General features: G+C 34.3%; 1 protein-coding gene across 3 annotated transcripts in view; it reads right to left on the bottom strand.

Moving 5' to 3' along the window:
• Positions 1 to 14,059, bottom strand: part of LOC128982079 (DNA helicase MCM8-like) — a 149,778-nt gene that overhangs the window by 74,542 nt on the left and 61,177 nt on the right. For all 3 annotated transcript variants that reach the window (XM_054401122.1, XM_054401129.1, XM_054401135.1), the window contains one exon: positions 8,593 to 8,697. In XM_054401122.1, coding sequence (XP_054257097.1) covers positions 8,593 to 8,697 — 105 coding nt within the window. The remainder of the gene's footprint in view (positions 1 to 8,592; positions 8,698 to 14,059) is intronic.

Here is a 14,059-nt window from a genome sequence, read left to right as displayed (position 1 = left end):
TCCACCTGTTACCGAAGGTCCCTGGATACAGGAACTTATAGAGAAAAATGTTTCTCTGACTGACATACATGAGACCAAGCTACCAATTGGTATTTTGATTGGAGCGGATATAGCGGGTAAACTATTCACGGGAAATATGATTAAACTGAAATCTGGACTAGTGGCTATGGAAACTCTTCTGGGATGGACACTGATGGGTAAGGCTATAATTAGTGGTAGTACAGGTTCAACTACACTCTCCACTGTTGTAACATCAATGTTTATTAATGATGCTGACATATCGGAACTGTGGAGATTAGACACTATAGGCATTACTGATACAAGTGAATCAGTTTCCAAAGAGCAAAAGGCTTTGGCAGTTAAAGAGCATTTTATAAAGACTACCACTATAAATGAAGAAGGTCGATATGAAGTAAGTTTGCCCTGGGTTGATTGTCATCCTCCTTTGCCTAGTAACAGAGAGTTAGCCGACAAGAGGTTATCAACAGTTGTAAAGAAATTGGATGGTAACAATTTAACCGAAGACTATGACTCAGTTTTTAAACAGTGGTTAAGTGATGGCATCATTGAAGCTGTATCTTCTGACGATTTCAAAAACAAGTCTCACTACCTGCCACATAGACCTGTAGTGAAGGAGAGTAGTATTACCACACGAATTTGTCCAGTGTTTGATGCATCAGCAAAGACCAAGTTTTCACCCTCATTGAACGACTGTATTGAAAATGGACCAAATTTAATTGAACTGATTCCTTCTGTTATGATGCGTTTTAGGGAAGGGAAGTTTGGAGTTATTGCTGATATAGCAAAAGCCTTCTTACAGATATCGTTAAATGTACAAGATAGAGATTTTCTTCGGTTTTTATGGTTTGACATCAATGAAAGAAGCCGAAGTATTGTTTACCGCCATAAAAGAGTTGTTTTTGGAGTGAAATGTAGTCCATTTCTTCTAGGGGCAGTAATTGATCTGCATCTTCAAAAATCTATGACTTCTCAGGAGTATGATGATAATGTGGTAAAGAAGCTGAGTAAAAGTTTTTACGTGGACAATGTTTCGACCAGTGTAGATACTTATGAGGAACTAAAACACTTTGTTGAAGAATCGAAACAAGTTATGGCTGCCGCTAAGTTTGATTTAAGGGGATGGCATGCCATGAGCGTCATTGAAGAAGGAGATACCAAGTTCGTCACTAATGTTTTGGGAGTTCAATGGGACTATATTGAGGACGTTCTGTTTTTTAACCTGACGAACTGTATTAAAGATTTGGACGTGTCTCGAATCACAAAGAGAGACATTTTATCCATATCTCACAAGATCTTTGATCTAATTGGTATCCTTTGCCCTGTTACTTTGTTTCCTAAACTTCTTCTGCAAAGTATGTGGGACTTGAAAATTGACTGGGACACTGAAGTAAGTTCAGACATCAGTAAACGATTCATACTGTGGTATAATGAGTTAAGCGCTCTGGAAAAAGTGAAAATACCCTGAAGGATAGGTAAAATGACTATGGATTCAAATGGTTGTAGTATTCATATATTTTGCGACGCAAGTAAAGATGCCTATGCTACAGTTATTTACTTTAGAGTTGAAATTGAAGATGAAGTAATAGTCCAATTATTGTCTGCAAAATCAAGAGTTGCTCCTCTGAAGAAAACCACGATTCCAAGGTTGGAATTATTAACCGCCACGGTGGGAGCACGTCTCACAAGCTGGACGAAAAATCTAAGTTCCAAAAAGGTTCATGTTTGAGTAGTAATACTACTCGGTGGGAGGATGTTATATTTCCTAGCCTGTTGATATGATGCATATTTACTTTTGACTAATTTAAATTGTCATATGGTTTTGTTTTGTTGTTGTCATAATAGTTTTATATGAGTTGTTGAAAATAGAAGTGTGTTTTTTAAAAAGACTAGTTTTTTCTAATTTTATCTTTATAGTTTTCATCAATTGAAGAAGGTAGGTGTGTAGTGTAAACAACACATACCACGTTTCTATAATTTCATACTACATAAATATCTTACCCTTCTCTTAGCATTTAAGCATAGATAGAACATGATAAAACATAGTCCCTTAGTAGATTTCCCATCCTTATGGAACAGCTGAAACAAATTTTATTGTTAGTTCAGTCCGGTTTTCTGTAGATGTCGTGTTTTGTTTACAATTTGTTTCTTGTTATTTCAGTAATTTAAACCCTCGTTTAACCAAATAAATCTATCTAATCATAAACAATAACTCGTCCACTAGCTATATAACCAAACAGTGAGACACAAATAATGAGAAACTAACCCTAAAATAATAGAAACAAATTGTAAACAAAAAACGACATCTACAGAAAACCGGACAGAACTAACAATAAAATTGGCTTCAGCTGTTCCATAAGGATGGGAAATCTACCCGTAGCATTTTAATATTTTAGATACATTAATACAACTGCCGCAGACGCTTCCTACACTCCGCACTGCTAGCCTTTACAGTACTACAAACAATGTATCAAGTAATCTTCAGTATAATCTTTGCTTAATAGTAACAACTGATGTTTTTGTTTTTGTACTGTATTTTGTATTTTCTAGTATACTGTGGGTAGATGCCATTATGAACACATGTTTCAACCTACAAGTCTTTTGTTTACTTTTTCCTTGTTATTTAATTCAACCAACATGGTTACTTAGCAACCCATAAGACTAATGTTAAAAATGTGACTTTCAGTTTCATTTTTCTACGTAATTAGATTTTTGTTGGCAGTTGTAACTGTAGTAAACTCGTTTTTAGGCCAAAAATAAACAATTTACAAAATTTGAAGAAAATCGTCGGAGCCGTTTTCGAGATCTTGGTGCAAGCAAGCATACATCCATACATGCAAGCAAACATTGTTCGTATTTGAGTATAGGATTTAAAAATTTTGGTTTTGTTTAGTTTGTTTGGCTCTTATACCTGACTGATTTTCATGATTGAGGTCTCAAATTAAAGGTATAAACGCACAGATTTCACATCAAGCATCGGCATATATTTATCTACAGTCCCACTCGGCTTATACATAAACGTAATTTGCTCCTCATGTATTTCTTATGGGAGTTCAATTAAAGTTTTCTTTTCCGAGTTTGTTTGGCTCTTATACCCGACCGATTTTTATGACTGAGGTCTCAAATTGAAGGTATGCACGCACAGATTTCACATCAAGCATCGGCATATATTTATCTACTGTATTACTCGACAAAAAAAAAATTTGATTGATTTTTGAATTCTTACTTCAATTTAAGATGTAATGTTGCTGGAATTCGAGCAATTGCTAAGTATTACAGGCGTTATTTTAAAACGAATAACAGTCATAATTTCTGAAGACTTTAAAAGATTTGTAGCGTGTTTGGGGGGTGTAACTGACGGTGGGGTAATGTTGGTGATGAATGTTATGTAATGACGGTGGATGATGCGATATGGTACTGTGAGACTAATTTAAGCGTGCTGATTCTGCTACCAAATTATTACATGAAAGACGTGTTGGGGACCAGAGGACGGAGATCTCTTACCCAGACCGGAAGCTTGCATAGCAAGCTTTGATTTATGCTAATACAACTAATTTATTCAAAACTATCCTTCCAAAACTTGTGACCTAGAAAATGACTATGAATGAAATGATTGGTTGGTGATTGAACCACTTAAAACAGAAATAACTAAGAATTTACTGAGACGAACTAAGGAAACTTCTGGGGGAAACATGTTGCCGTAATCATGTTGAAAATGGTCCTAAAAATTAACTTAATTTAAATTTTTCAACTAGCGGTTCTAGAGGTGAACGCTGAAACTATGTTAGCCATCGTCTCTCCCGTGTGTCCCACCGCACTATTAATTGTCTAAATTTATGACAACAGTTGCTAATTTCAACCAAGTAGCTGTGATACAAAATTATAACTGTCAAAGTAGGATTGTTTAGAGTTATGTTTATGTTTTTATTTTTCATTTAATAAATAATTTTTGACAGTGTGTGAATAAAGAGTTTACCTACGACCGTTTTTTAAAGTAGCCATTTCAGTCCAGTTCTTAGAATTGAAAAGTTTCACTTTACAGCTGTTTACTTTCATATCCGCATAGTTTCATTTCATATCCGCATAGTTTTCTCATATCCACACAGGTAACGGACCAATGAGGTTCAAGTATTGAGAGAAAAGAATTAAAATTGTAATGCTTCGAACGTCAACTAATCAGCTGATCAGCTGATCAGTTGACCAATTTAATTGTTGATCCGACTTGTTTATGTTGATACTCGCGTATTCTTAATTAAGTTGGTGGAAGTCCAAAAATAAATGAAATATTTGCCGAATTGTACCTGATACAATATTATTTATGGTAAGAATGCTGCTAGCAATGTAATATTTGACGAAGTTTAACAAACACGTAATTACAGGAAATCAGCTGATTATACAAGTCGTTGCATCACTTTCAATGGCAATGACAATACACGAAAACATAACCTCTCTAAAAAGTTATCAGTAGTGATTGTTAGTAATTAAATCCAGATTGATAGTAATTAAAAAACGGTCGTAGGTAAAGTAGTGTACGCAACTCGCGTTAATAGTCTTTACGACACTCGTAGAAGTTTTTAAGGCACTCGCCAAGGCTCGTGCCTTAAATTTTCTACTCGTGTCGTAAAGACTCACTTAACGCAATCGTTGCGTAAACTACTATTTTATTTTAAGTGCGTAATTGATTAACTTGACTTTCTTTTATCCAAAATGATTATAAAAAACTTATTGTATTTGTATGGTTTATTTCTCTAAAAATAATGTCTGGGAAACGAAAGTAGACAGTATTTAAAGTTAATACTTTTAGTGGATTACTAAAAGTTTATCAACATACAGCAGATCTATGGAATAGTAATTATTCTCTTAAGCGTTCTCTTCCCGTTTCGAAGCACAGGTATGGTGGCTAGTATAGGCTATATATATATGTGTCCGTTAGCGCCATAACTCGAGCAAAAATGATCCCATTTTGATGAAATTTGGCACAAACCTGTAAACCTACGTTTATTCGAACAAGTTCGCGATCCAGCATAATCGGACCATGGGAACGGGGGTTTATGGGGGGTTTATGGGGTAATAATGGGGTTTTCCCATTTTTGACCCTAAAAACAAAAATTTTGCAATTTATTTTTTAACCATTTTGTAGAGCTTAAAAAAAGAAATAATTTAGTATATTAAAGCGCCGTTGTATGCCTGACGGTCTCGAAGAGAATTAAAAAATAGTGTAATTTAAAATTCCTATGTTATTCTTATGGAGGAAATGAAAATCGTTGTAGTTTACTTGTTTATGGATAGATATTGATAAAATTTGGCAGATTTATTTATTTCATCTAATACTATTGACGTATGGTCAAAAAACACTTTTTACCTTCCCCGTAGCAGCAAACCTAAGCACTCATTAAATCTAATGTTATTTAAATTGGAATAAAAATGTATTATTTATGGAAATATTTTAGTAAAAATGTAATCAGACAAGTTGAAATTTGCTTAGTCTGCAGGTTTCCTGCAGCGGGAAAATTTTATATTTTGTGTTTGTTATAGTTTGTGTTTTATTTTGTGTTTTTATGTAGGATATCCCCATGGGATGGTTGGTCCCATTTGAAAACAATGTTTAACCCTTCCCAGACGGGCGAAATGGTTATATAGAACGGGAAAAAATCATAGGAAAAAATAAAAATTAATTCTTCTTATTTGTGTTTTGTTTTACAAGTATAGATAAAATAAACACAATGGAACACTTCATACTGTCAAAATAATTTTTTACTCGTTTTTAACTATGCGGATATATCCGCTACCCCTCTGCGGATGAGTAAAAAAGCAGCGGATATAACCGCAACCCGTCTTTGAAGATATAAACATGACAACGTTAGGCAATAAATAAAGAATGATATGTAAACAACAGGGTGTCTACTACATTCTGGATAAAAAATTCATGGACAGTTCCCGTACATTTAAGGACACTTTGCCGTAACCTTTGTCGGTGTCATTAGGCCTACCGAATAATTTTCCTGATTTGTCAAACTGTATTAATCTTGTTATTAACTGAAGTTGTACCAGAGATCAGTAAATAACAATAGATAAGAGTTAAACATTTAAAAATAGAAATTTTTTGAAAGTAAACAAGTATAGGCCTACCTATACTCTAGGTAAAGCTTTTATAGTGTAACAGAGAAACGCAATCATTGTCTCCTGCGATAGCGACAAATATCTCCATCGGTCACGTAAACTTCATAACATAGCTTATCCGATCCAGGCGGATTAATTTGGCATGATTCACCCTGGCACAACGTTAGGCTCTCGACTACTTTTGAAAAAAAAAAATCTTTAATGCATATTGTTACTCAGTTCTTAGTACAAAATCAAGGTATGGTAAGCGGCTACCAATAAGCAATAAGCACAGAGTAAGACTATTGTATTTTCATTTGCAAAGTTAATTTAGACACATAGCAATCATTAGTTGTTTATCTAGGCTCAATTACATTTTCTTAATATATTTTACAGCTCTTTCAAGAATCAAAATACCCAGGCCTAGACCTAATTATTTAGGAGGGCCTATATAAACTGGGTAACAAACAATGAGGTTATAATAGCAGCAAAGTCACTATCATAATTCTAGTTCATAAGATTTAGATTGCTTAAAGCATACAACTCAATAAATAAATATATGGGAAACAAAAAACATTGAAACCTGAATAGCCAACAATATAAGACAAAGATACAGAAAATGCAATGACATAATTTGAAACCAAGCAAGCCTACATAGTGATAAAACATTAATGCAAACAACATTGCTTGTGGTTTTGTCAATTAAAAGATCAAATATCCATAAAAAAGGGGTTAACTTACAAAATAAAACTGTAGATTATTTACATGTTTAATATGAAACCATAAACAGTTTTATGGCACTAGGCAATGGCCTCGGCAAATTGAATCTTCAAGCCAAAGTACAAGTAAGAAGTGAAATTTAACAGCCATTATAAAGCTATTATTTTCACGATAAAATAGGTTTGGGATCTCATAATAATTACCCTAGTAATAAAAAAAGAAGTTGTAAAGGAATAAAAGTGATACAACTTTTATGAGCTATAACTGAGTCAACAGTTCTTGGAAGTACTTGACTTGACACTTGATTGTCGTGATAAAATATTAATGGGTTTGAAATTGCTAATGGGATTTTTATTGCATAATAACTCTAGTAATAAATTATGAAAATGTAAACAAACATCTGATAAACCTTTTATGTGCTCCTAACCAACTAGCGATCAATAAAATTATGGCCCATTAAAAATTTAAGGACATAGTCTGGCATTTAAGGACAATTCCCGTACATTTCATGGCCAATAAAAAATTAAGTACAATTCCCGGTTTTCCCGGATTTCCCGGTTGGTAGACACCCTGAAAACAATAAATAAAGACAACGTAGTGTTGAGCACGAAGCGTCAAGGGGGGAGCGTAGGAGAGGTGGGTGATGCGCAGGATAGGGGGTGACGTGGGAGAGGGGTAGGCGTGGGAGAGAGGGGGGAGTGCGGGAGTGAGCGCAGCCATGGAGAGAGCAGGAAAGTGGAGCCTTGGTACCTCGAAACATCTGGTTACTGCTCAAGCACCTGCCAGCCTGTCTGAAGAGAAGGCGGATACATCCGCTTCCCACCCGGAACATCAAAAACCATAAGCGGATATATCCGCCACCCGTCCGGGAAGGGTTGAATGTTTGTGAAGTCAATTTTTAGGTTGTTGTAAAACAGTTTTAAGGTTGTTGCAATATAGTTGGAAAAAATGTTTGATCTATTTTAAAACTAAACCGTTGTCAATTTTACTCATATTAATAACAGTTTTAAAATAAGTTTAAAACTGGTATTAAAACAATTTTTTCTTGATTTTCTGCTACTAGGGGAAGTTCAAGATAACTTACTGTATTAGCATGAGTCCTCTAGTTTATTTTATAAAACTATTAACATTTCACAAAAAAAAAAACTTTTTACCCTCCCTGTTGATGCAAGCCTAAGTACTTGTTAAACTAATGCTTTTTAAATAGGGAATAAATGTAATATTTTTAAGGAGATATTTTAGTGTAAATCCAAAAATGGAAATTTGCTTCGTCTGCAAGTTTGCTGTGGCGGGGGTAATTTTTTAAATTAAAATCATATCAAGTACCTACTTTTATTGCAACACTAAGGTAAATATTATAACACTTTGTTAGATTCTTATGGATCTATATTGATTTCAAACCCCCATCTTAATTATAAAAAAAAAATTACCACACTAAGTGCCAAAATTAAGTTTGCTTCTAATAGTGTAAATATTTCACACAGCACAGATCTAAATAACGTCATCTTTTGCGTCCCCTTCCCGTTGAGAAGGACAGTAGACCGTAGCAGCTCATATATTATGTTTACAATATTATGCTTTTAAGCTCTAGTTTTGGTCCAAGATAAACATGTGTGATGCTAGTCTTAGTATTAATTTAATATTTTAATTAACTGGTTTAAATACAAAATAAATAGGTGAGACTAGATAATCCCTTACTCTGCAGATTTCCTACAACAAAAGTATTAAATATATTCATAGCTATGGCTGGAATACCTTAACAACACCAGTAATGGTGACTTCATCCCCAGGCACACAAGAGTCAACCAGATCTTCTGTCAGTTCAACCTCTACTGTACGGGGAACTCGGCCTCCTTCTCTCTACAAATACAAATAGTTAAAACTGTATAACAAATCTAAAGTAGCAATTAGGTTTAAGAAAAAACTATGTATATAGGCCCTATATATACAGTATTAGCCAAAATAAACAGTACTGAAATACTTTTAATACTTTTAATGGTAGTACTTTTATTTTATGTATAAATTTTAACAATACATATAAGTCAATGGAAGCAAAATCGGCTAAACACGGGTAATAACATGTTCAATATGAGCCCCGTTCAGTTTGAGGCAACACTCGTACCATTCTTGTAGGTTTTGCACCATTTTTATGAATAGGGGTTGTTCCATTCTCCTAATACACATGGTTATTTTTTCTTTGAGTTGAACGATGGTAGATGGTGGGTCCTCACGGAAGATGTTTTCTTTCAACATTCCCCACACGTAAGCATCCGGTGTTGTAAGATCGGGGGAGTGGGCTGGGTAAGGAAAGTTTGTTCTAAGGGAGATGAGACGGTTGCCAAAGGTTTGTCGGAGGAAAGCAATGTTGTTAACGGCAGTGTGACTGGTTGCGCCATCCTGCTGGAACCACTGTGAACCTAACGGCAGGTTTCGTGCACGACAAAATCTCCTGAGGTCACTCACAAAACGATCAAGAATGGCCCTATATCGATCCCTATTCACAGAAACAGTCTCCCCATTATTGCCTTCAAAAAAGTATGGTCCCACTATACCCCTCCCTGACACAGCGCACCAAATGGTTACACGTTTACTATGCTCTACAACAATGTCAGGACGTTCAAATCCAAGGAAACGTGTTGTCTGCTTGTTTATGTAACCATTAAGGTGCACATGACATTCATCTGTAAACCATACATCACTCAGAAAATCAGGTTCTTCATAGCATATTACTAACATTGAAGTACTGAAGTAGTTTGTTTATACGATCCAATGGTTGTCCAGTTTGTATCCTGTAGGGAAAACCACCAATATTTTTGAACATTCTTCTCATTGACGTATTGCTAATATTCAGTTTAAGAGAAGCTCGCATTAGACTTCTTTTCGGTGACTGTAACACTTGCTGCAACACTCTTCCGTGGTTTTCATTTGTACAGACAGTAACTGGGCGATCTGAAAAGCCCTTTCGCTGTGTCAAAACACTACCAGTTCTTCGAAATTTTTCGACAACACTAAGAATCACAGCATTACTAGGCGGGTTTTTGTGGAAATGTTCCTGAAAACGTAAAGCAGTGTGTGACAAGCTTGGACCACCCGCACGTCCAATTCCGTATGAGCGAAAATGAGGCTCTACGATAAAAGTTTTTTCTAAAGTTGTTAGCACCATGTTAACAAAAACTAACCTCAAATAAGAAAGAAGTAATGAACGCAAAGCCGTGGCAACAATCACCTATTGAATCAGCTGATCGAGAAGGTAACTACAGCTGATTCAGTTTCAGTACTGTTTATTTTGGCTAATACTGTATTTTTTAAATTAGTTTATTATTCTTAGGGTATACTATTTAAAATTGTTTATTAGAAATGTAAATTAATGATTTTTCATATATTTAAAATAAGCTTTTTCAAATTATTCAATTTATTTATGGCGTAAACAAAATTACAACAAAAACTTAACCAAGTAATCAAATATACTCAGAACAGCAGTTTGATTGCATGTCAAGTTTGCAAAACTTTTACACACATTAACTGACATAAACTAAATATCTTAAAACCAAATGCCTTGCAAATGTTTTGTGGACATCTATTTGTTAGTAGTCTATAGGCCTATTTGATATCCAATAATTAAACTAAAACAGCAGCTTTATAGATAACTAGCAGAGTACCCGTCCTTCGTACGGGGTTGGCATATAAGTATAAATGCTTATTGTAGTTATGGGAGAGGACACGGTTTAAGAAAATTTGGTCTTTTAATTTATACGGTATCTTACAGTGTCCTACAGTATCTACCATAGCCCTAATTTTCTACCACTGCACCTAAACCATGAAAAAAAGTTAAGTTCTCATTGTGTACCACAACTTTTTGTTGCTAGTTGGTTAAAATTAGCTGTGGTCATAAATGCAAAAAACATAATAGTGCTGCACCCTGTTGGTAAGCCTTATACCTTTTTAATGCTATTTATCATAGAACCAACTTGTGAAGTTGAAAGGGCTGACAAAATTCTTTAATTTCTTTAAATACGAATACTCATAAGGATTACATGAGAAACTCCAGAGCCAGAGCCACTGGGGCGGAGCCTGAAAGGATTTTTGAGGTAAGAATATGTTTATATGTTAATCAGGAATGTCAGCTATCATCATACTAAATTTCAACCTTGTCGGTTTAGTATTTTTCGCGTTTACTTGTCACAAACATCCATCCATCCATCCATACATCCATACATCCAAACTTTCTTACTTATAATATTAGTAGGATAAGTAAACTGTTGTAATATTGCTTGTTTATGGATCGATTTTTATCAAACTTGGCAAATTTATTTATTTCATAGTAAGCTAATGATATGTTCCTTAAAATCACACTTCGTTATCCTCCCTCTAGGCAGCAAAAACCTAGGTACTCGTTAAACCTAATGTTATTGAATTAGATTTAATTAAAAATAAAGTCACACAAATGGAAATTTGCTTTGGCTGCAGGTTTGCTGCGGTGGGGGTATTATGGAATTGTAATTTATGTAGAAAGAATACTTTGTGGTAGTACATGATTAACTCTAATTCATATTAGATACTAAACAAATCAATCCCGTTGGTGCAATTAGTAGCGCCATTTGAACAGCTACTGCAAATCAGCGCTACTATTTGTATTTGCTAGCAGCTATACCCGTGCCTTGCAACGGGGTCAGTATGCAAAAGAGACAATGTGGGTTCTTAGAAACATGCCAAATAGTTTTCCAAATGCCAAATTTAGAAACAAAATTTAACTGTACTACTTAACTTGATAATAGTACGTTTTTGTTAACTCTTACTGTGATTACTTATTTATACTACCTACGATACAAAACCAAAGATAGATTTTAAGGTATAATAAAATAATGTACTTCATGGTTTGCACTGTAAACGAAAAACTATCTAAGCTGCTAAGCTGATTTTTGTAAACAGAACTCCTCCCTCATTTTTGGACCGATTTTAATTATTAAAGTGTGGAAACTTTGTCTCCACTAATTTTAGAGAACGGGTGGGCATAGAAACTCGGTAGGTGCCCAAAGAAATGTCTTGGTCTGTAGATGAGTTATCAACAGAAAAATGAAGTAAATTCCCTTAGGGCTCTGCCCCAGAAGCCTTTAAATATCCCTCCACAGATTTGTTTACATTTTGGCCATGTGGATAATACTTTTTCCTACAGTCACCTAACAATGTACATGTTCTCTCACTGATTTGAGAAAGCAAAGTGGCCAATTCGCTCACCAGTGAGACAATGTTAACATTGTCTCACTCTAATTACTTTGTCTCACTCCAGATTTGCAACGTGAAGGCACGAAATAGTGAGCGCGTATCATGCAGGCAACATCGTATGCGCGCGAAATACGTTGGCAGCACTGGCTGTAAATCAGCTGGTCAGCTGTTGTACTGTTGTATTTGTCACTTCACATTAAATGTTATATTAAAAGTTCACTTCTGTGTAAAAATAGGTTATGTTTGTTCATGTTTCTTCACAAATGTTTTTGTTTTATGGTAACTGTAGGAAAAGTATAATGTGCAACTCGAGTTCAAAGTACAATTGCCTCACTCGAGAAACCATTCCTCACTCGCCTACGGCTCGTGAGTAAGGATTTCTCTCGAGTGAGTCAATTGCTCACTTTTCTCACTAGTTGCACAAATAACTATTTAATGAAACAGCTGTTAGTTTTTGAATTGTATTTTAAACAACACACATTTATTGGGAGTTACTGAATTGTCCAAAAGAAGTATTTGCAATGTTATTTTCTGATTTAAAAATTGATTTTCTTCTGTATCATGTCATATTTTGGAATATAATGTTCCATTACGAAATCAGAGGAAAATCCTTTTATCACAGTAACTCTTCCAATTTAGAACGTGTCTTCTCAACAAAAAGATATTTTTTTCTCAAATAAAATCATAGATTCATCTTTATTACACTGATGAAATCGCGGAAGTTTTTAACTACAAAATATCCACCGATACGATTTTAATACTATTTAAAGTTTATTCCAAAAGAAAAAAGAAGAGATACCAGTTAACATACTAATAATAACACCGATGACGTACAGTATGAGAAATATTTTATTCATTGAATGATCAACCATATTTGGTAACTAACACAATTAATATCATTATTGTTTTTACACTTATTACTCTTTAAACAACGCTAAATGCTCAAATATGTATAATTTCACTCAATTTATGGCAGTTAGATGAATTAGTGTAAGCCTTGAAAGTAACCGTCGATTTCGACGGGTTTCACCTAGTTTTATATAATTTGTAATTTGTGACGTGTTCTGGATAGTATTTTATAATATCTCTGTTTGTAAATAAAAATCAGTTTAAATCATACATATACACATGTTTTATATTTTTTTTACATTCTAAAATACTTATAGCCTACACCTGTGCGGTTCCCAAACTTTTTGATCTGTCGACCTGCCTACATCTGAGGACAACCTCCGTAATCTTTAGGAAATAATAATGAGGCCTTTTTATGAACCATTTTTAAAAGAATACCAAAAGTGTAAAAATTTAAGTGTTTGATGTGTATAGGAATACTCGGTATTAGATTTTTTCTTAAAATTCACCATATTTGAATAGGCCTAGGCCTAGTGTAGGATTATTGTTATCAGCTGAGTTATGAAGTTATGAATCATCTGCTATTTGGTTTGTTTTTATATTATTGTTTTGTTTTTGTAAATAAATAGTTTTGATTGAGTTTACTTAAAATGAGTTTTAATAATCAATTATTCTATCTTGGCGACGAGAAAATGCCTAGGAAAACAGACCAGTCTCAGTATAAGAGTGTAATTGACAGTAGTAACGAACAAAAACAGGTTGCAAGATAGTTTTGTAAGCACCACCAAAAGCTATAATTCCAAAAGATAACAATGATTGAACATATGCATAGTATGCTATTTTAATTTCTTGCTCCTCGAGTATATCACTAAGTTGCCTAAATGCATAAATATATTTACGTAATTTATTTTTTAGATATTCAACATGTTCCGACCATTTCATCTTTGAATCAAAAACAATACCAAGATATTTGTATGAATCAACTTTTTCAATTTTGCTACAAAAACAAGAGTTATTGGAATGACTTCCACAGACATGAATAGATAGGTTATCAAGTTTGTATTCGGTTATCTTGCGTAATGAAATTGGCATGAATTTGGTTTTCGTTATATTAAGAGACAATACATTTTGGTCAAGCCATTTTTTTTGC

This window comes from Macrosteles quadrilineatus, unplaced genomic scaffold, assembly GCF_028750875.1.
Source record: "Macrosteles quadrilineatus isolate MER2022 unplaced genomic scaffold, UCM_ALF_1.0 Scaffold_1__1_contigs__length_201487025, whole genome shotgun sequence".
Taxonomy (NCBI): domain Eukaryota; kingdom Metazoa; phylum Arthropoda; class Insecta; order Hemiptera; family Cicadellidae; genus Macrosteles; species Macrosteles quadrilineatus.
Note: the sequence above shows the minus strand (reverse complement) of the source record. Positions and strands in the feature narration are given on the sequence as shown.